The sequence below is a fragment of the Colias croceus genome, chromosome 14, assembly GCF_905220415.1.
Source record: "Colias croceus chromosome 14, ilColCroc2.1".
Lineage (NCBI taxonomy): Eukaryota > Metazoa > Arthropoda > Insecta > Lepidoptera > Pieridae > Colias > Colias croceus.
Window position 1 is genome coordinate 3,574,707 of NC_059550.1, and position 21,643 is coordinate 3,596,349.

Consider the following 21,643-nt stretch of genomic DNA (forward strand, 5'->3'; position numbering starts at 1 on the left):
TGAACTGGCGCAGCCTCTAAGCTGTGGCTGCTGGATATTATACACAGCTGTTTATACATTAGAAATTATAAAATATACACCCAATTACAAGCTGCAATGATCCACTATTTGTTAGTTAGCTACAAAGTTTTACCCATGACTTTCAACGCATATTATAGCAATTAATTGACTAATATTTCCATTCACATTTTTCCAATTTCTAAAATAATTAGCAAGATTTCTGTACGTTTACTTCATAACTAATTCAATACGCATTCATAGATACGACGGTTTCGACAAGGAGATGAACGCGAACGCGTCCCGCGTAGCCGTGGTTAACCAATTGGCTAGGCAGCTAATTCACGTTGAACACCCTGAAGCGCCACGCATTCAGGAGCGACAGGCGCAACTCAACCAGGCCTGGAGCGGGTTGAGAGAGAAGGTAATAAAATTTAAAATAGGCAGTAGTAAAAGAAATTTCAAGTTTCTATAGTAGTTTTTGGATGAGTCCATTGCAATTAACAAATATTTCTTCATTAAAGTATAGTATTGATTCGGTACTAAGACATTTAAATCCTTCTCAATTGATATTTCTTAATGTATAAATTGAAATTAAGTATCTAATAGTATAAAAAAACTTTTCGTTTTTTAGGCCGAGGCAAAGAAGGACGAACTCAAATCCGCTCAAGGCGTACAAACGTTCTACATCGAGTGCCGCGAAACCGTCTCATGGATCGAAGACAAGAAGCGCATCCTGCAACAGACGGACAACTTGGAGATGGATCTCAACGGTAAGTGGTTATTTATGTTGTATAATTCCAAATAATTAGGTTGATGTTGTGATTATAAAATTATTTAGAATGTTTTTGTGTCTGTAACTTTCAATATAAATCAAGTTCTTTAATAATATTGCTTCTTTGCTCAAATTTCATGGTGGTTATGGAACGAATTAGATCGTGGCTATCTTGGAATATGAAAATAATACATTTAAAATCCATTTTAGTTTCTAAATGAATATTACTCGCTAAAAACATCAAACTTTAAAGAAAAACATATTCATTGTAGCTGTTTGTTTCGATCTAAAGAATAGATAAAAGAGGGTAGAAGCGTCTTTTGGACGGGACAGCTGCGCCGCTCGAGTCAATCGGTATAATAATAAATAAAATCTTTATTTGAATTCATACATTAATTTGTCACATTGGCTTGAGGTTCATTGACAAAAATGGCATAACAAAGAGATTGAAAATTATACATTGCTTGCAATGTATCGAATCGCGCATTGTAGTGCGTTCTAATACAAATTACATACTTTATTTCTAACTTCATTATCTCATCTATGATTATGCTTAACAAATAAATGAACAAAATCAAAATAAACCCCAATCCGCAGGCGTTATGACACTGCAGCGCCGTCTCTCCGGCATGGAGCATTACGTGACCGCGATACAGGCGCCCATCATACGCGTAAAGCGTGCTAATAAAAATCACGAACTATTTCCTTCCTTTCCTTGTTGTTTATTCTGTTTTAAATAATTCTATTTTAAATAATCAACACGTAAATGAACAAAATCAAAATAAACCCCAATCCGCAGGCGTTATGACACTGCAGCGCCGTCTGTCGGGCATGGAGCGCGACCTGGCCGCGATACAGGCGCGCATCACGTCCCTGGAGAGCGAGGCGAGCGCGATCGAGGACGAGCACCCGGACGAGGCGCGGCTCATACGCGACCGCGTCGTCACCATCACGGACAACTGGGAGCAGCTCACGCAGATGGTGAGTGCGAAGAGATGACGTCATAGCATAGTAACGACTCTGACATGTACCGAATACTGAATTAATCGGATTCGGTATATACAGGATGTAACAGATTAAGTGTATTAACATCAAACAAACATATAGTTTTTCATATGCTGAGCACGTGAAAAATACTCAAAACATTCGGGAATGCATCGGGATGCATTCTTACTATGTGGTAAATTCAAATTAAAACTTCGTCTACAGCGTCAGACTAGCAACGCGTCCTTGCCGCCCACACGCATTTTTAACATGTTGTTTTTATAAACACTGTCCGGGCTGCGTGAAGGATGTAATCAAAAAGTTTAAGAAAAAATTAGCTCAAAATTTTGTTACATCGTTTTTTGTAATTGTTTCTTTTTTACGTTATCAGCGTATGCAAAACTAGTCAGTTGCATTGAGTATAGCACACCACTAGCAAATTACTAAAATAAACCAAAAATTAAATAAAGAATTTCATTTTTGAAATTATAATTATAGGATGTACATAGATTTAAAAAAATGTATAAAATAATTACAATTTTTTACAAAGCTCTAAATCAATTATTATTATTAACAGCTCAAAGAACGCGACGCCAAATTGGAGGAGGCAGGTGATCTTCACCGTTTCCTGCGTTCCGTGGACCACTTCCAAGCGTGGCTCACCAAGACACAGACGGATGTTGCTTCGGAAGGTAAGAATAAAGTTAAAAATAATTATCACTAATATAATTATTATAATATGGTGACTTGGTATTAAAATACAAGAATTTTTATGGACAAATATTACTACACAAATTAAAAATTATTCCTTAGGTCACTTTAGTCCCCTTAATTCTAAATAATAATTTATATATAATGTAAATAGTTTCTTTATGACTTTAAAAAATATACATTTATACAGATATTCCATCAAGTCTCCCGGAGGCAGAGAAGCTGCTGTCTCAGCACCAGACGATCAAGGAGGAGATCGACAACTACAAGGACGAGTACGCGAAGATGATGGAGTACGGAGAGAAGATTACTGCCGTAAGTTTTTACTTGTCATTTGTATGGATCAAAAAATTTTTGAAGTTGCATTTAAAATTATCGTTAGCTGTCTACTTAAGTTGTTTAAGTTTTTTAATGAAGTGTAATAGACAATTATGTTTTTTGAATAGTATTATCATAAAAATGCACTCAGATACTGAATACAATATTTTAGTGTATTAGTAAATCATAAATCAGAAAGATCTGATGAAATTTAGTATCGCATTGCGTTGTATCCGAATATAATGGTCAATATACGAACATAATCTGAGCTAGTTCATAGTTGGCCTAACTAAATAGTGTAACTAAAACTATGAAACGTGTGGTATGGAGGCGTTATTAATATATTATATTTACAGGAGCCATCGACAGCGGACGACCCGCAGTACATGTTCCTGCGCGAGCGGCTGAAGGCCCTACGCGAGGGCTGGGCCGAGCTGCAGCAGATGTGGGAGAACCGCCAGCAGCTGCTCACGCAGTCGCTCGAGCTGCAGCTGCTGCAGCGCGACGCGCGCCAGGCAGAGGTGCTGCTCGCGCACCAGGACCACAGGTAACTATACACTACAGGGCCGAGCTGCAGCAGATGTGGGAGAACCGCCAGCAGCTGCTCACGCAGTCGCTCGAGCTGCAGCTGCTGCAGCGCGACGCGCGCCAGGCAGAGGTGCTGCTCGCGCACCAGGACCACAGGTAACTATACACTACAGGGCCGAGCTGCAGCAGATGTGGGAGAACCGCCAGCAGCTGCTCACGCAGTCGCTCGAGCTGCAGCTGCTGCAGCGCGACGCGCGCCAGGCAGAGGTGCTGCTCGCGCACCAGGACCACAGGTAACTATACACTACAGGGCCGAGCTGCAGCAGATGTGGGAGAACCGCCAGCAGCTGCTCACGCAGTCGCTCGAGCTGCAGCTGCTGCAGCGCGACGCGCGCCAGGCAGAGGTGCTGCTCGCGCACCAGGACCACAGGTAACTATACACTACAGGGCCGAGCTGCAGCAGATGTGGGAGAACCGCCAGCAGCTGCTCACGCAGTCGCTCGAGCTGCAGCTGCTGCAGCGCGACGCGCGCCAGGCAGAGGTGCTGCTCGCGCACCAGGACCACAGGTAACTATACACTACAGGGCCGAGCTGCAGCAGATGTGGGAGAACCGCCAGCAGCTGCTCACGCAGTCGCTCGAGCTGCAGCTGCTGCAGCGCGACGCGCGCCAGGCAGAGGTGCTGCTCGCGCACCAGGACCACAGGTAACTATACACTACAGGGCCGAGCTGCAGCAGATGTGGGAGAACCGCCAGCAGCTGCTCACGCAGTCGCTCGAGCTGCAGCTGCTGCAGCGCGACGCGCGCCAGGCAGAGGTGCTGCTCGCGCACCAGGACCACAGGTAACTATACACTACAGGGCCGAGCTGCAGCAGATGTGGGAGAACCGCCAGCAGCTGCTCACGCAGTCGCTCGAGCTGCAGCTGCTGCAGCGCGACGCGCGCCAGGCAGAGGTGCTGCTCGCGCACCAGGACCACAGGTAACTATACACTACAGGGCCGAGCTGCAGCAGATGTGGGAGAACCGCCAGCAGCTGCCCACGCAGTCGCTCGAGCTGCAGCTGCTGCAGCGCGACGCGCGCCAGGCAGAGGTGCTGCTCGCGCACCAGGACCACAGGTAACTATACACTACAATCTCTATAGTCTATGATGTCTAATATCTTCGCGCGTTAAGACTAACGGTAAGCTCTTTATTAATTTAATTCATTTTTTTTTTATATTTTGTATATAGTTTATAGTGCTCTTCGATAATTTGATTTTTTTGTCACAATTAAGCATGAATATTAATAATAAAAAAAGATATTGCGACGACGTTTAAATATCATGTATCTTTATGGTAAATTCATATTATTTTATTCTTAGGCTAGCAAAGACCGAGCCACCAGCGAACTTGGAACAAGCGGAGAACATGATCAAGGAACACGAGGCCTTCCTTACAACAATGGAGGCAAACGACGACAAGATCAACTCTGTGGTCCAATTCGCGAACCGCCTCGTGGAAGAGAGACACTTCGATGCCGACAAAATCCAACGCAAGGCTGAGAGCATCCGCGCCAGACGTGACGCCAACAGAGAGAAGGCTCTCCAACAAATGGAGAAGCTCCAAGATCAACTGCAGTTGCATCAATTCCTTCAAGATTGCGACGAGCTCGGTGAATGGGTACAAGAAAAGAACGTCACTGCGCAAGACGACACCTACCGCTCAGCGAAGACCATTCACTCCAAGTGGACCCGTCATCAAGCCTTCGAAGCCGAAATCGCAGCGAACAAGGAACGTTTATTCGCAGTACAGAACGCGGCTGAGGAACTCATGAAACAGAAACCGGAGTTCGTCGAAATTATTTCACCCAAAATGCATGAACTGCAAGATCAATTTGAAAATCTTCAAACAACAACCAAGGATAAGGGTGAACGTCTATTCGACGCCAACCGCGAAGTCCTTCTTCACCAGACCTGTGACGATATCGACTCGTGGATGAATGAGTTGGAGAAACAGATCGAAAACACAGACACGGGAACTGATCTGGCATCTGTGAATATTCTAATGCAGAAGCAACAGATGATCGAGACTCAGATGGCGGTCAAAGCCAAGCAGGTCACCGAACTCGAAACGCAAGCGGAATACCTGCAGAAGACCGTACCTGACAAAATGGAGGAGATTAAAGAGAAGAAGAAGTTTGTGGAACAACGTTTCGAACAACTCAAAGCGCCATTGCTCGAGCGCCAACGCCAACTGGCCAAGAAGAAGGAAGCGTTCCAATTCCGTCGCGATATCGAGGATGAGAAGTTATGGATCCATGAGAAGATGCCAATAGCGACCAGCACAGACTATGGCAACTCCTTATTCAATGTGCAAATGTTGCAGAAGAAGAATCAGTCACTGAAAACGGAGACTGACAACCACGAGCCAAGAATTCTGACAGTTATTTCTAACGGACAAAAGCTTATTGACGAGGGTCATGAAGATTCGCCCGAATTCAAGAGGCTTATTGACGAACTCACCGCGCGGTGGCGAGAACTTAAAGGTGAGTTAACATAAAAAATAATTTATTGATTGTTAACAATATACGGCATTTTCAATATGGCGTTTACTAACATAACCATAACTAATGAGACATGTCATTAGGTCAATCCAAATTCAATATCACGAAATTTAAAAAATTGTTATTGTAAATAGAGCAATGTTTAAACAAATTTCCACTTTTAGATGCCATCGAAGAACGCAAGAACAAACTGTCTCAATGGGAGAAGGCTCACCAATATCTATTCGACGCCAACGAGGCCGAGGCGTGGATGAGCGAACAGGAATTGTACATGATGGTAGAAGACCGTGGTAAAGACGAGATTTCAGCCCAGAACTTGATCAAGAAGCACGAGATTCTGGAACAAGCGGTCGATGACTACGCGAATACGATCCGTCAGCTTGGTGAAACTGTCCGTCAGCTCACTGCTGAAGAACATCCTCTGAGGTAATAATTAATAATCATATTTATTATAACAAACGACAGTCTAAATTGGTATTAATATAAATATTATATTCAGTTTGATTGATCAAATTATGTGCTGACCAAAATGTAATATCTGATAATAATTCCTAGTAACATTGAAAATATAAAGAAAGAAGAAACAAATGTTGTTGCTGATTACAGCTCGAGCTTTTTAATCACAGAATGTATACTTCTATCTCGTTCTCTGTCTGTTTTACACAAATAGGAAGAATTATATAGCGAAAAGTTAACTAGAGTAATAATTTATTGCATTTTTTATAATACTAAAGCTAAATTAATCCAACAGCGAACAGATCTCCGTGAAACAGTCCCAAGTGGACAAACTGTACGCCGGTTTGAAGGACCTAGCCGGTGAGAGACGCGCCAAACTCGATGAAGCATTACGACTCTTCCAACTGTCGAGAGAAGTCGATGATCTGGAGCAATGGATCACTGAACGCGAACTGGTTGCTAGTTCGCAAGAGCTCGGACAGGATTATGAGCATGTTACTGTAAGTGATGGCACATATTATTTTGACGTGACAACGTCTTATAATTCGATAGAGCCGGCTGCACGCACGAACTTTACAGACAACCAATTTTTTTTAAATATACAGTACTCTTGAGAACCACCTCTTGTTTTAATATTGGTAGAAAAACTCAAATCACATTAGCTGCCAAAAGTGACTTAATCCGTGTTGTAATATCTATGGGTTTCTCTTTACTATATTATAAAAGTCGCGTCAAATTGATCCAGTTTCAGATATTATCATATGCTACTAGTTCTACAAATATTATAAATATGAAACTTTGTCAGAAGTGTATTGATTTATTAAAACAATTGAACAGGCTTTGGTGATACTTTACAGTCATGTATCTTAATATGTAATACATAAGAATAGTTGATTTACCCGCGGGTTATTGTGTGTGAAACCACGTGGCGAAGCAAGCATTCTGTAAATTCACTCTAATTTTTTATTATTACAGTTGCTATGGGAGCGCTTCAAGGAATTCGCTCGCGAGACCCAAATGGTGGGTTCGGAACGCGTGGCCACCGCTGAGCGCATCGCCGACCAGATGATCGCCATGGGACACTCGGACAACGCCACCATCGCGCAGTGGAAGGAGGGCCTTAAGGAGACTTGGCAGGATCTGCTCGAGCTTATTGATACTAGGACACAGGTGAGATAGACTTTTTTTGATGCATTTTTTTGTCTAAATTGTAAGACACATGATTTTGATGATATGTAAAAAATGACACATAAGATTTTTTTTGTCAAAGATTATAACGTTATCAAAGCAGAAAATGGTCTTGTATTCCTTTGTGATAACATAATGACGTGTCTATATGAATTTTAGTAATAGGCTGGTTTCATTATTATTTTTTTTGCAAATTACTTTATTTTTTTGTCAACGATTATGTCAATGTAAAAATATAATAATCAAAACATTATCAAAGCAGAAAAAGTTTTGCAACAATTCGGCCGGTATGTTTTTTTTATGTATGTACACCGATTACTCCGAGGTTTCTGAACCGATTTATGTGATTCTTTTTTTGTTCGATGCGGGATGGTGTCGAATTGGTCCCATAAAATTTTTATTCGGATAGGCCCAGTAGTTTTTATTTTATGAGCATTTTTGTCTGTTTTTGTAAATGTTGCAAGTGCAAGTTTGAAGTCGGTTGTTTTTAACGCAGTTATCACTTGTTGTAAATTTACTTTTTTGCAAGTTTTCAAGATTTTGTTTCAATTAACCATTGTATGCTCAATGTATGTGTGTGAGGCAGATGCTGGCGGCGTCCCGCGAGCTGCACAAGTACTTCCACGACTGCAAGGACACGCTGCAGCGCGTGAACGAGAAGGCGCGCGGCGTGAGCGACGAGCTCGGCCGCGACGCGCTCTCCGTGTCCGCGCTGCAGCGCAAGCACCACAACTTCATGCAGGACCTGTCCACGCTGCACAACCAGGTATCACCATACCAATAATAGGCTATTGTTGAAGAGTACATTGGGTTTATTGACGCATTAAACTAAAAAGAACTGGACTTTACGTATAATCTATGTTGAGAAAAAAAATACTGATTTCTTATTACATTAATGATTTGAAATAATGGATAATATTTTTGAATTTACTGTAAATATGATTCTTGAAAAGTATAAAATTGTTTTATGAAATGAAATTCTACAGCATTTCTATAATTGCAATGTATTTTACATAGCTGAATACAATATTTACATTTTTACAAACGTAAAAACTATTTAGTGTTTTGAATAAACTCGCACGTAATAAACTCGTACACTAGCTGTGCCCCGCGGTTTTACCCGCATTGCTCAGCTCTTGTTGATCTTAGCGTGAAGATATATTAGCCTATAATATTCCTCGATAAATGGGCTAAGGTGCCCCGGGGCTAAAGCAACTACGGGGCTATTGTAACTAAATTAAATATCTCCGCTAATTATTGGATTTTAAATATAACGTCGTCTATAAGATTTTTGAGCAAACCAAATTGTTACATGAAAATAATAGGTGGCAGCGCTGCAGCTAAAAATGATGGTAAAACAGGTTGATCTGTCAAACCACTATTTTGAAGCAATTTTTTACGAACGCACGTGGTGACACTAATTTATTAAAAAATTGTTTTAGAGTGTTTTATTGCTGGTGTTTCAAGTGGAGTACATTGTTGACAACCGTAAGTAGCTATTAATATATTTTGCATAAGGATTCGTTAAAGCTACAACAAGATATGTGTTTAGTTACATTTTCCCTGATAATAACACAAACTGGGGTAATTGTAACTTTGAGGTTAGTTGCATTTCCCCCGTGTCGGTTTGTATGAAACCATGAAACAATAGTGATGTGCCATGTCGATGTTTACATGTGTACATTTACTTTCGTTTTGTTTATTTTTATTTTGTATGTTTTATTAGTATTTTTAGTTTGTCATATTCCTGTGCGAGTCCTAATAAATACTTTTACTTTCTTTCTGGTTCTTTTATCTTCAATATTTTTAAAGGTGTATTTTTTACTGTATGTTAAGTACCTATGCTTTCACAACTTAACTGCTGCACTGATCTTTGTTTTAGATGGTCCGGAATTATAAACGAAAAACTGAAATAAAATATTCTCAGGACAATTTGTTAAAAGCATTGGAAGATGTTAGAAACAATAAATTAAACACCTATCAAGCGGCTGACGTCTACGGAATTCCGAGATCTACTTTAGTTCACCGATTACGCGGATCAGGAGGAGTGAAAAAATCATGTCGCGGTAGGCCTACTGTTTTCACCAAAGACACGGAAACAAAAATAGCCGGCTATATCTACGTAATGGAAAAAACTGGTTTTCCTTTAACGGTGCAAGAAGTCAAAGTTTTGATATCCGAATACATCAAAAGAAATGATTTATTACGCCGTTTAAAAATGACATCCCTGGTGATGATATTTATAAGATGTCATTGTCAGAGTTACTCAAAAATATACCATCAACGCGAAGACCGACATCCGCGCGGTCGGAGTCGCGGGCGGAAGCTAGTACTTAATATTAACTAAAATGTTACTCAATTTTCTAGAAACAAGAAATTCTTATGTTATGTGTGATTTTTTACTTTGATCTTTCCTATTAAAACACTGTGCCATATATTCTGCTTTTATTTTATTTTCCTCGTATCAAACATTCAATAAAATTCGTTATCGACTAAATTTAAAGTAAATTCACAACACTAACTATTAACGAAATAGTTGCAATTGCCCCTGAAGTGAGGAAATATTTATTTCACTCCGAACTGAGCTTAGATACGTGAACTTAAGTTTCAAATTCGCCTACGTTATCACATTGCGTTGAAAAACTCGGTTTTATAATAATTTTTAGACCTACAGATACAATGCGAATTGTCATTAGTTGCATTTGCCCCTTGTCGGGGGTAAATGCAACTTTTTCTATCACTAGTAGAAAATCGTTTCATTATTTCGATTCCTTAAGAACTTTCTTTTTAGAACTAGGTTCTATGTATTATTAATGAAATTGTTAATCGTGTAGATAAATCAAATTAAGAAAATTTACAGTAAAAATTAAACTGTGCAAAATCAAAGTTGGAACCTTATTTTTTCTAGTTACATTTGCCCCGGGGCACCTTATCTAAAACCTTCTACCCAAAAGAAATTTTCAAATCGGACCAGTTGTTCCTGAGATTAGCGCGTTCAAACAAATAAACTTTTCAGCTTTATAATATTAGATAGATTGAATGAGTGTTCTTATGTAAATTACGTCCCACTAACTAATGAGCGTGTCGATCAGGTGGAGGCGATAAACGCGGAGTGTTCGCGTTTAGGTGCGTCATACGCGGGCGAGAAGGCCGCGGAGATAACGCGGCGCGCGGGCGAGGTGGCGGACGCGTGGCTGGCGCTGCAGGGCGCGTGCGAGGCGCGCCGCGGCAAGCTGGAGGACGCCGACCAGCTCTACCGGTTCCTCAGCCAGGTGCGCACGCTCACCATATGGATGGACGACGTCGTGCGCTCCATGAACACCGGCGAGAAGCCCAGGTGAGCTGTACAGCTTTTGTGTGCTATATGATAGACGAAAAGATTAATAATGTTTTTATTTTCTGGGAATTAGTGATCATTATTATTTTGATTTGAATAGTTTGTATAATACAAAAAAAAATGTAACTATAACGTTATTCAAATTGAGAAAATTCATTCAAAAAAGTAATAGAACCGTCTTATTTATTTTGTATGCAAAGATATTATTACAAAAGGTATATTATGTGATAATGTAGTGATCAAGTCTGTCAGAATATTAAAAATAACGTTTCTAACGCCTTAATTTATCGTTTCCAGAGACGTGAGCGGCGTGGAGCTCCTCATGAACAACCACCAATCGCTGAAGGCGGAGATAGAGGCTCGCGAGGAGAACTTCGCGGCGTGCATCGCGCTCGGCCGCGAGCTGCTCGCGCGGCAGCACTACGCGTCGGGCGACATACGCGACAAGCTGCACGCGCTCTCCGACCAGCGGAACGCGCTGCTGCGCCGCTGGGAGGAGCGCTGGGAGAACTTGCAGCTCAGTGAGTGGTCCTTGTACTTGTGTGTATGTTTAGCAGTTTAGCTACGTCACCGATTGAGGGTGCAGTTGCTAAAAAGTATAGAAACATTTTTTGAATTTTTTTAAAATTACCGAAAAGAAGTTCATTAAATTGCTTAAATGTCCCGCAAACTGATATACGTTTTTGTGTTTAATTTTCTCTTGTTACAAATTTTTAACATGAAAATATTTTATAGTTCCATAACCGTAACAAACTGTGATATTCAATTTTTTCATAATGTAACAATACCAAAGCCGATTACTAATTCATGCCATACTATAAAACATGACACACCTCACAAAATGCCTTAACTAATGTATTTTAAAACCTCCCACAGTTCTCGAGGTGTACCAGTTCGCACGTGACGCGGCGGTGGCGGAGGCGTGGCTGATCGCGCAGGAGCCCTACCTGATGTCGCAGGAGCTCGGCCACACTATCGACGAGGTGGAGAGTTTGATCAAGAAGCACGAGGCGTTCGAGAAGTCGGCCGCCGCGCAGGAGGACCGCTTCAGCGCGCTGCAGAGACTCACCACGGTAGGATTTTGTGTTATTAGGGTTAAAATTAGGTTAAAAATGTGGCTGGGAAGCTTTTGGGTGTGTGGAAGGGTAGAGAATTTACTTTGTAGTCATTGAGAAAGATGGACCTGGTTTTAGATGTGTAACTGGCAATGGTATGAAAAGTAGATGAATCTAATTTTACCTATTAGCGGGCAGATAGTCATTTATTATCGCATAAAATAATATCACAAGAGAATGCCAGAAAAGAAATAATTAAACTGGCTTTAATTTTTGAAATAACCTTTACATGTACATTATAGTCAGTAAACAAATTAAAAAAGTGATGATATATTGACCAATTAATTGAATATGAATCAGTTAATAAACTGAAAATACTTTATTTCATCAATGATTTAATGAATGTGATTTATTTGTAACAATTATAATAATATTGTGTGTAGTGTTGTGCATGTTTTTCATTGTAAAGCATCCAATTGATCTAAAGAAAAACACTTTACAAATGCTTCTTATCTATTCTTCTTTTGTATCTTGTTTATACCTTATTAATTTTTCTTTTCTTAATCACCATTAGCTTGAAATGAACGCTGCAACTCTATGGCCCTCTGAAAAACCTTGGATAATGTCCAATGAATCTTCCTTCGAATACCATCCACCTCCTATTCCCAAAAAAGCACCCCGAGTTCAAAACCTTTTGCTTCCCAAAAACGAACCTCACGTGGGCAAAGTTGTTCACGACATCATTCTCAAATCTGAAAAGTATAAGCTTCCAGAAAAATACAATGCGAGAGCAATAAGCATAAATTATTCGCAGAAACAGCCGGTTAAAAATGACTCACACTTGTGGAATGTTGTTACAAATCAGAGTTTATCAACAATATCTGAAACCAGTAGTCCGCCGATGACACCTATGTCACCATACAAATCACCACGGTCTTCGGAAATCTATAGTTCAGTTTTCTTTGAATACACCAGTCACAATCAAGAAACCAATGAAAAGCTGGCTTGTGTCGATTTCATATTATGGGAAAGACTTGCCTACTTGAATATTTTCCCAAATGTTTCTTTGCTCAAGCGTCGTAGTACTCCATCTATATCGGGAACTATAAAGAATGCACTACGTAGGTTGTCATGGAGAAGACGCTCTTATGATTGTGACAGTGAGAGCGATATTGCCGTGCTTTCGTTGCCTGGATTAACTAGTAGCAATAAAACGATAAATGATTTAGGAAAAGATGTGAAGTCAATACCTTTGTCCTCTTCCCTCCTGCTGTTGACGCAAACCCGTAATATACTTTCCCCGGATGGTGCATGGTACTATGATTATTTGGATGGTGTAAGTGTGGTGTTGGTATATTGCACGCGCTTGTAGCCCTATGTGTTTGTAAAGCTTATTTATTAATAATACCGACTCGTTATTATCGAGTTAAAATAATAATTCTCCAATTATAATACCTTATTATTGATGGTAATATTTTTTTCTGTAAAGACACTAAACATTTATATTGGATACGAAGTTTGTCGGACTGAATTTCGAGTTGTAATTTATAAATATGATTTTTTCTAGAACGTATGTTATAATCTAAGGGTTATAGTATAATTACTTCTTTTATATTAACTATCGGAGTTCTTTGCATGCATCAAATTGTTGTACAAAATGCTATCTGCAAGCTATATGCCTTCTGAGTCTTGCGCATTTTTTTTCTGCTGTTAATGCTACACACGCATAACCACAAAATAATTACATCGCCCTAACAACTACTAAATCAAAGCCCATCAGCTTTACCACGCGTTTAAAAATAGAAGGTAACACGCTCACCATACGTTTCAGTTCGAAGTGAAAGAAATGAAGCGCCGCCAAGAAGCGGCTGAAGCGGCTGAACGCGAGCGCAAAGAGCGCGAAGCCGCTGAAGCTGCAGCGGCTGCAGCGGCTGCACAGGACGCGGTCGACCGCGCTGCGTCGCCCGAGCCACAGCAACCCGGTAAGGAATATGCAGATTCTAGAACGTTCTCGAACTTTCGACGCGGTTGTCATTGGTGGTTGAGCGTGCGCGTTAAATATTCATACATAGAAGTTACTTAATTGTATGAATAAATTGTACTGGGACTTTAAAATTTTAATCATACAGAAGCATACCTTATTTCTACAATGAATATAATTATTTTTGTATGAAGCAAGCTACTTTTATACAGTTGAAATGTTTATTTATTACCATATGAAAATATTGGAATTTCTGAAAAAATATTTTTAAGAATTTGTAAAATCATTAGAAAATGCGCACGGTCAACACGAACCTTTGTAGGTCACTTTAAAGTGGCATGAATCTGAAGATTTTTTTTTTTTTTTTTTTTTCAATATAACTTTATTAAATTTTTAAGATTTGTGCCCGATAAACCGCTATCTGATATATCTTGCGAATGTGTAGTTTATTTATAGGAATGCTCCAAGATTGTCCTATTTTACAGTTTTGTGTATACCTTTGTAATGCGGTCTGTTTAATGTTTACTTTATTCTTTGAAATGTGTGTAGATCTCCCCGTATATAAGATGCAAGCATTTGCATTTAATTTTATCTTTTTAGGGTAGATTTGTTACGATATATTCAGCTAGCGGTGAGATTTATATTAGGGATGACCGCTTTTAAAAAAAAATCTTGGGTTCTTTTTATGTCTTAATATTTTTCGGATTCGGCAATATATTTATAAATGGTGATAATAATATAAAATGTACATAAAACTACTAAAAGTGGTCAACCCTAATGAATTTAACAATTTACTTTAATAATAATTTTTAATCTGTACCAATATTAGACAGTAATGTTCCCTAAGTACATTTTAAATATAAAAAAATCGTGGTATAAGTAAAAAGGAAAACACATGGTCAAAAGTTAACACATCAAGTCACGGACTGCAACTAGCACGCATGTGTACCCGCACAACGACGAATCGAACGAACAATCTACTAACTGACACCGATTAACTGGTGAATGCTTGCAAAAACAAACAATAACACTATTACAATAAGGGTTATATTCCGTTACAAGACTTAGCACGTTCGCACTGCGATACAGCCATTACATTTGGCGTCGCTTGCCGCTTTACGTGTCAAGTTTTTATATTCTGTGACTTTATTCGCTTACTTGCGAACGAAATTGATTTTTCTTTTCCCCCTTTCATTGAATGCATTTTGTGATCACGCTAAAGACTTGTAGAAATTGCCTGTATATAATTATTTCTGAACTATCGATAGATATTTGAAAAATCACCTTAACAATTTTCAAAGATTCACTAAAAAAGACGATAACCTACATATTTTCTTCCTATTAACGCTATTTTAAATGTTCTAATAGAGAAACTGATATTTCATTCACAATAAAATTATAATATCTTGGTATAAAAGATGTATAAATTTACAAAGTATTAAAGTCTTTGGTATGATCAAGCATCAGGCATGTCAAATTCGTTCGCCGAGTGATGCGCCATATAATCGGGGGTCGTAACTTAAATATGTGTTGTTCACAACATGCACACGGTAGTCGTAAGGAGAACATCCACTAAAGCGGCTGAAAAGGCCCAAGAGCGACCGCATTCCCAGCCAGGTAACCGCGCTTATACTACCGATGTAAAACGTACCCGGGGCTAGTTGTACGCATGAGCTTACATCGTAGTTTGAACACCCATTTTAATTGGAAGGGTTATAGCCCAATAACGCATAGGGATGGTAGATAGTATATTAGCTTCGGGGGACGTCTAGTAGGTTCTATCCGTAGCTGGGTTTTGCCGCACAGTTTTATTTATTTTTGCACAAATATATCGTATTTATAAAATGTTGGATTATGTGTAATTTGTGTATTTAAAATGATGTTTTAAAAATATAATTAAAATCTCGCCTCATACTCTATGATGTTTTCCATATATGCACAACTTTCTTCTTTAGCAATTTTTCAATTCATTTCATGTGAAGTTTATCATACTTATATCTTCGCTTAAGTTGCAACGATGCACATATTATTTAGATTGTTATTATATCTGTGTCATCTTTGCATCTTCATAATTATAAATTCTCATTGCAGTGCTGTTATACTATGTCATAATTATGTTTCCAATGTAAACGCTAATCACGGTGATGGTTTGATACATTCTTTTCTTTCCCTTTGTCTATTCATGTGTTTCTTTAATAATGCTGAGCTATATATTGTGCTGTGTCTATCAACTGTCACTTGAAGCTGTCTACGGTAAGGTAGGTATCATAATATGTCTTGTAACAGCGTTACTCTTTGCTATTATATGTTATATGCACGGCTTGACTTTAGCTTCTATATATTATGCAATGAACTATATGTAGTTGCTTTAGTTTTTACTACACTCTATTATTATGCTTTATATTCATGTGCTTTAATGTATTCGATAGCTTAATCATTTTAATGTTTTCACTAATAACAAATAATAAAAGGGGTATATTTAAACAATGAGTTTATTAATATAACATAGGTAGGGAAACTATACCAAACAAAAAGAATGTTGTGAGCACGAATGTTATTTTATTATTTAATAAACAGTTACAAGTGCGTCCTCGCTCTAGTGCAAAGCTCGTAATAAGCAAATAAAGCTAATTGTAAACCTATAATGTCGCATAGAGCGTATAAACTGTAGCGCGACGCACTCGTAACGGACGCATGTACGTAACGTAGCATGCATGCACGTAGCGTGTAGTAATTAGCACGTAGATGTACGCATGCAGCCCCCCCCGCGCCCCCCGCGCCCGCGCCCGCGGCGCGCGGCCCCCCCGCGGCCCCGCAGCCGGACACCCCGCCCCGCCCCTCCACGTCGAAACAGACGCCCGTTAAACCCGCACGCACCTCTAGTGAGTATGACACGTAGTGGTAACAGTGGACGGTTGTTGATTCAAATTGTGCTTGTTTAAACGTTTTTTAGGTAAATCATTCTTGTAATGATATAGTAGTAACATTGAGAAATTTGAACTTGAGAGATAAGTACATAGTAACATTAGAGTAATTTTGGTTTACTTCCAAACTAGCTTTTTGTTTTTCTTGCTCCGGTGAATCATACATAAACTTAGCTAACTGTTTACAATCATTTTTATCGGGAGAAAACATAGTGAAACATTATTTCATCAGTTCATTTAAATTGTAGTAGTAGTCATAGCTAAATCAAATTTGAATCAATAACGGTCATTTTCACATAGAACCAATGCAGATGGTAGAAATAATCATTAATTTAATATCAATAGAAGTAGCATAGCATTTGTGTGTTATGACTAATGTCATTAATTAAGGCATGCCTCCACTTAACATAATCTGTGTTTTCTGGTGTACTGGTGTTTAAGTTTTTAATATAAAAATATCATTTAGTGAGCATGTAAATGCTTTTGTTTTATTTTGCTGCGACGCGTGCGTGTGTTATGACTAATGTCATTAATTAAGGCATGCCTCCACTTAACATAATCTGTGTTTTCTGGTGTACTGGTGTTTAAGTTTTTAATATAAAAATATCATTTAGTGAGCATGTAAATGCTTTTGTTTTATTTTGCTGCGACGCAGTGTTGTTTTTATGTTGCTTTGAATTACGTTTGTTTTTGTTTTTTTCTCCCCCCTTCCCATCTCAAAATAATCCTCCATCCAACAAATCGTCTTTAAACCTTTCTAAAAAAAAATTGTCCTTTAATTACGTATATCCTTTGCATCCTAATTCCAAATATCCATTGTTTCTTATGTCAAATTCCGCGAACCCCTACCATATGTCCACACCTTCCGTGTCCCGGTCACTCGAACAGCGCCCGGAACGAGCTCGACCCCGGCCACGCCGTCGACTTCCGGTAAGGTGAAGTCTCGGTCGCGGAGCAAGTCGCCGTTCCGGAGCTTCCGCTGGCGCACCGCCAAGAAACTGCTCACTGGAGCGCACCACAGCGATGATGAAGGTACCCATGGTAGTGGATGGAGGTGGATGGCTTTTACGATTATAAAAAGGAGGGATAAATTTATGACTGTACGCAAAAAAATATATAAATGGTACAGAATTTCAAATATGGCTGAAATGATATGGAAAATTTGGCAAATTGTTGCAAGTCAACTCAACTTCGAAACATTGTAAAAAAAACAGGAAAATTTAGACAGCTATCCACTTCTGAACATTACCAAAGTCTAAATTGTGCAATATTGTCTGCGATGAACGCTTTGTGTGCTATTATGTTTGTCTAGCGCATGATTTGATTATATCGTTTTCGTGTGTACCGTAATAAAAGTATATCCAACCACTTCGAGTTTTATTCGAGTAGGTTCACGAGTTTCATATCACAGTGACGTATCAAACCACACGTGTTCATTAGCTTTAGAAGTAGATTAAGTTTTCCATTAGTATGTAATTACGACCTTTGAAAAGATATTTAATTTCAAATCAAGGGTCGTATCAAAGTATGCATAATCATTAGCAAGTTTCAGGTGATTTTCTAAGACGGGTTTGTAATATTTGAATCGCTACACAGAGGGCGCTAGTCCCGGAGGGGAGGATGAAGGCGTAGAGGGCATGTTGGTCCGCAAACACGAATGGGAGTCGGCTGCCAAACGCGCTTCTAACAGGTACGATGATTTTTGCAGTCTTAACTATAATTTGTTGTTCAGTTTTATTGTTTTAAGTGTTATTTTTTATAGCGTGTTCAATAAAAATAAATCGATTTTATAATTTTTAATTACGTCCCAATTTAAGACATAGTTCATTTACTGTTACAATGACACTTTCCTTCATTTATATGATTATTTTTTTATACTTCTCTTTATTCATGTCTTATATGCCCGTGTATTTTGCACAGATCATGGGACAAGGTGTACGTGGTGGCGAAGGACGGGCGCATGTCGTTCTACAAGGACGCGAAGGCGTACAAGGCGGCGCCCGAGCAGCACTGGCGGGGCGAAGCGCCGCTCGACCTCAACGGCGCCGTCGTCGAACAGGCGGCCAACTATACTAAGAAGAAGCACGTCTTCCGTCTCAGGTGCGTTTGTTTTATTTTTAGAAACTAAATGAGCTTGATACTCGAGTATTTTTATTCAAAATATTGTGTTGTAGTTTCTCTCTTTATTAAAGGGATTAAGAACGCCAGTTCTGAATCTGAATGAAAATTATTTTTTTGTAACTTGTTTTTCCTGTCTAAGGGGTAAATGCATACTATAAGGGTTGCCTATTTTGCACTTTTTAATGTATATTTTCATGTATTTTTCTTATTTCATTGATAGAGATAAACTAAATAAAATCCAGAAGCTGTAAAGTCATAACGATTCTAAATATTATTATTTTTTTTAACAATGTTTTCTAATAATTCCTAGACTAGTTATTTGAACAGCTTTATCACTGTAACAATGTGTGACGACACGATGGAATGTAATTATTATAACGTAATGTATTGTGTGGGCAGGCTGTCGAACGGCGCGGAGTTCCTGCTGCAGGCGCACGACGAGGGCGAGATGGGTGCGTGGGTGGAGGCGCTGCGGGCCCGCACGGCCGCGCCCGCGCCGCGCTCGCACACGCTGCCCGCGCACGCGCCCAGCGAGCCCAAGCGCCGCTCCTTCTTCACGCTCAAGAAGAAGTCAGTGCGCACGCTCTCCTTCCTCTACTCGCCTTGACACCCACCCTCCACGCCATCTCTCCGCCCCCTCCACACTACACACACATACATACTCGACATACATTTTGATTTGATAGATAGATAGATAGATAAAACGTTTATTCATAGAACACAATCACACTTACAAGTAAAATACAAAAGATAAAAACAGTAAAACAATACAGAAAACACTCATACACACAGAAATATTAAAAGTATAACAATTAAACCGTTAATGTGCACTGCGTCCTACGAACAGGCCTTGGCTCAGCATAAATGTCAGAGTTTTTAAGGAAACCCCGACGCTGATATTCTGCCAATGCCTCTTTAGGGAAAATTAAAATAAACTCTAAATAATTGACTCCTTTATCAACTCGCCTTGACACACACCCCACAAACCATCCCTCTCCACACTACACACACATACATACATTATGCTTTTTTATTTGACTATTTCCTATACTCGCCTTGAAACCATCCCTCTACCAGTCCCTGCTCCCTACACATACTACACGCATACATACATAATTAGCATGTTCGAAAATTGTATGCTTTATCCCTTCATATACTATACTAGCTGCGTTTCGCGGCTTTACTCATGCTCGTTTTAGCGTAATGATATATAGCCTTCCTCGATAAATGGACTATCTAACACCGCAAGAATTTTTCAAATCGGACCAGTAGTTTCAGAGATTAACGCGTTCAAACAAAAAAAATCTTCGGCTTTATAATATTAGTATAAATTTAATTGAGTGGATGATAATCTGGCTTTTGACTCTTTCTTCGGCCACCACAGCCTAGCCTGTCCGATATTTTATTAGACTCCTTTACCTACTCGCTTTAACCTCCCTTCTCCTATCACCACAATCTAGCCTGTTCTTACTTTAATTGAATAGTTGCTTTGATCTGGTTCTTTCATTACTCGTCATAAAATACCCCTCCCCAGTTTATGCAAAATTTAATTGAGTCGCTTTTAAAAATGGATATTGTGTAAAAGAATTTAAGGCAACATTTCAAACATATTCCGTGCTTTCAATTGTACGCTAAAAAATAGCGCTAATAATGAGATTGCTAAAATAATTTGAACCATCAAAGAAAATCAATATTCTATGTAACAATAACTTGTACTCATTAGTAATAACTGTACATACAAAAAAGCTCGTATATGTGTGCGTAATTGAACATGTGATGCTCGTTTTTTTCGAATAATCATTTGACTTTATTTCATAAGCAGTCGCCAAAAACTGCATCAAATTATTTAATTCAACCAATGGTCCCGCCTTCTTGAGAAATAATCAGTAAGTAAATAGGTAACCGTGATTCAATACCACGATCGCTTAGGGGCGGGACTTCAGATTTCTAGACCAAAACCTTACCAAGTGGATAAAGATTGTACTATTTGTGCTTATAGTGACGTCACCTCCTTAGATACTGTTTGAGCTTGAAGTCAATGTAGTTTTGGCGTGTGTGAAAACCCCAATGACTAAAGCTAAAATTGTAATTATTTCGCACAGTGACTGAACATACAGTACCCTAAAAAAACACATAAAAAATGCGTATATCCGAGCTTATGTATTTTGTGAATAGAACACCTGTCCTACAATTTTGGCAGTATTGAGTTTTGAAACCACTATCCTAACCCTTTCCCTCAATCTTGCATGCTTTTATGCCCTTTGCATGTTATTTTTAACATTAATTTAGTTCGGAACTTGAAGTATAAATTTATTTTTTGAAATCATTATAATTTATAATCAAATATAATATTGCCATGAATTTTTAATTTTTACACAAAAAAAAAAAATCGCAAGAATCTATCTACTATCTTTAAAGTTGTATCAATGTCTAATTAGTTATGATCTTTGAACATTATTTATTGAAATGTAAATCAGCAACTCCTTCATTAATAATACTGTTATCTCTTCCACAGCTAAGCAGCACGGGAGCCCGAGACAGCCGCCCGTAGCCAGCATCACATGTTTGTCATTACGCACTCGTCCCCCCGTACTCAGTGCGGCGTACCGCCCGTGCCGCACAGCGCGTACGGCACGGCACGTACAGTACGGCACGTACAGTACGGCACGTACAGTACGGCACGTACAGCACGTACGGTACAGTGCGCCCGCACGCCCGCGTACGCAC

General features: G+C 39.3%; 1 protein-coding gene across 1 annotated transcript in view; it reads left to right on the forward strand.

Moving 5' to 3' along the window:
* Nucleotides 1-19,538, forward strand: part of LOC123697205 (spectrin beta chain) — a 49,474-nt gene extending 29,936 nt beyond the window's left edge. Inside the window, exons 18-38 of the mRNA XM_045643629.1 lie at nt 262-421; nt 632-770; nt 1,572-1,753; nt 2,334-2,448; nt 2,658-2,782; nt 3,142-3,332; nt 4,674-5,836; nt 6,019-6,280; nt 6,606-6,810; nt 7,286-7,480; nt 8,085-8,264; nt 10,591-10,835; nt 11,133-11,356; nt 11,712-11,908; nt 13,722-13,872; nt 15,426-15,488; nt 16,631-16,753; nt 17,684-17,827; nt 18,392-18,485; nt 18,716-18,895; nt 19,316-19,538. Of these exons, the coding sequence (XP_045499585.1) occupies nt 262-421; nt 632-770; nt 1,572-1,753; nt 2,334-2,448; nt 2,658-2,782; nt 3,142-3,332; nt 4,674-5,836; nt 6,019-6,280; nt 6,606-6,810; nt 7,286-7,480; nt 8,085-8,264; nt 10,591-10,835; nt 11,133-11,356; nt 11,712-11,908; nt 13,722-13,872; nt 15,426-15,488; nt 16,631-16,753; nt 17,684-17,827; nt 18,392-18,485; nt 18,716-18,895; nt 19,316-19,523 (4,546 nt within the window). The 3' untranslated portion in view covers nt 19,524-19,538. The remainder of the gene's footprint in view (nt 1-261; nt 422-631; nt 771-1,571; nt 1,754-2,333; nt 2,449-2,657; nt 2,783-3,141; nt 3,333-4,673; nt 5,837-6,018; nt 6,281-6,605; nt 6,811-7,285; nt 7,481-8,084; nt 8,265-10,590; nt 10,836-11,132; nt 11,357-11,711; nt 11,909-13,721; nt 13,873-15,425; nt 15,489-16,630; nt 16,754-17,683; nt 17,828-18,391; nt 18,486-18,715; nt 18,896-19,315) is intronic.
* The last annotated feature ends 2,105 nt before the right edge of the window (nt 19,539-21,643 follow it).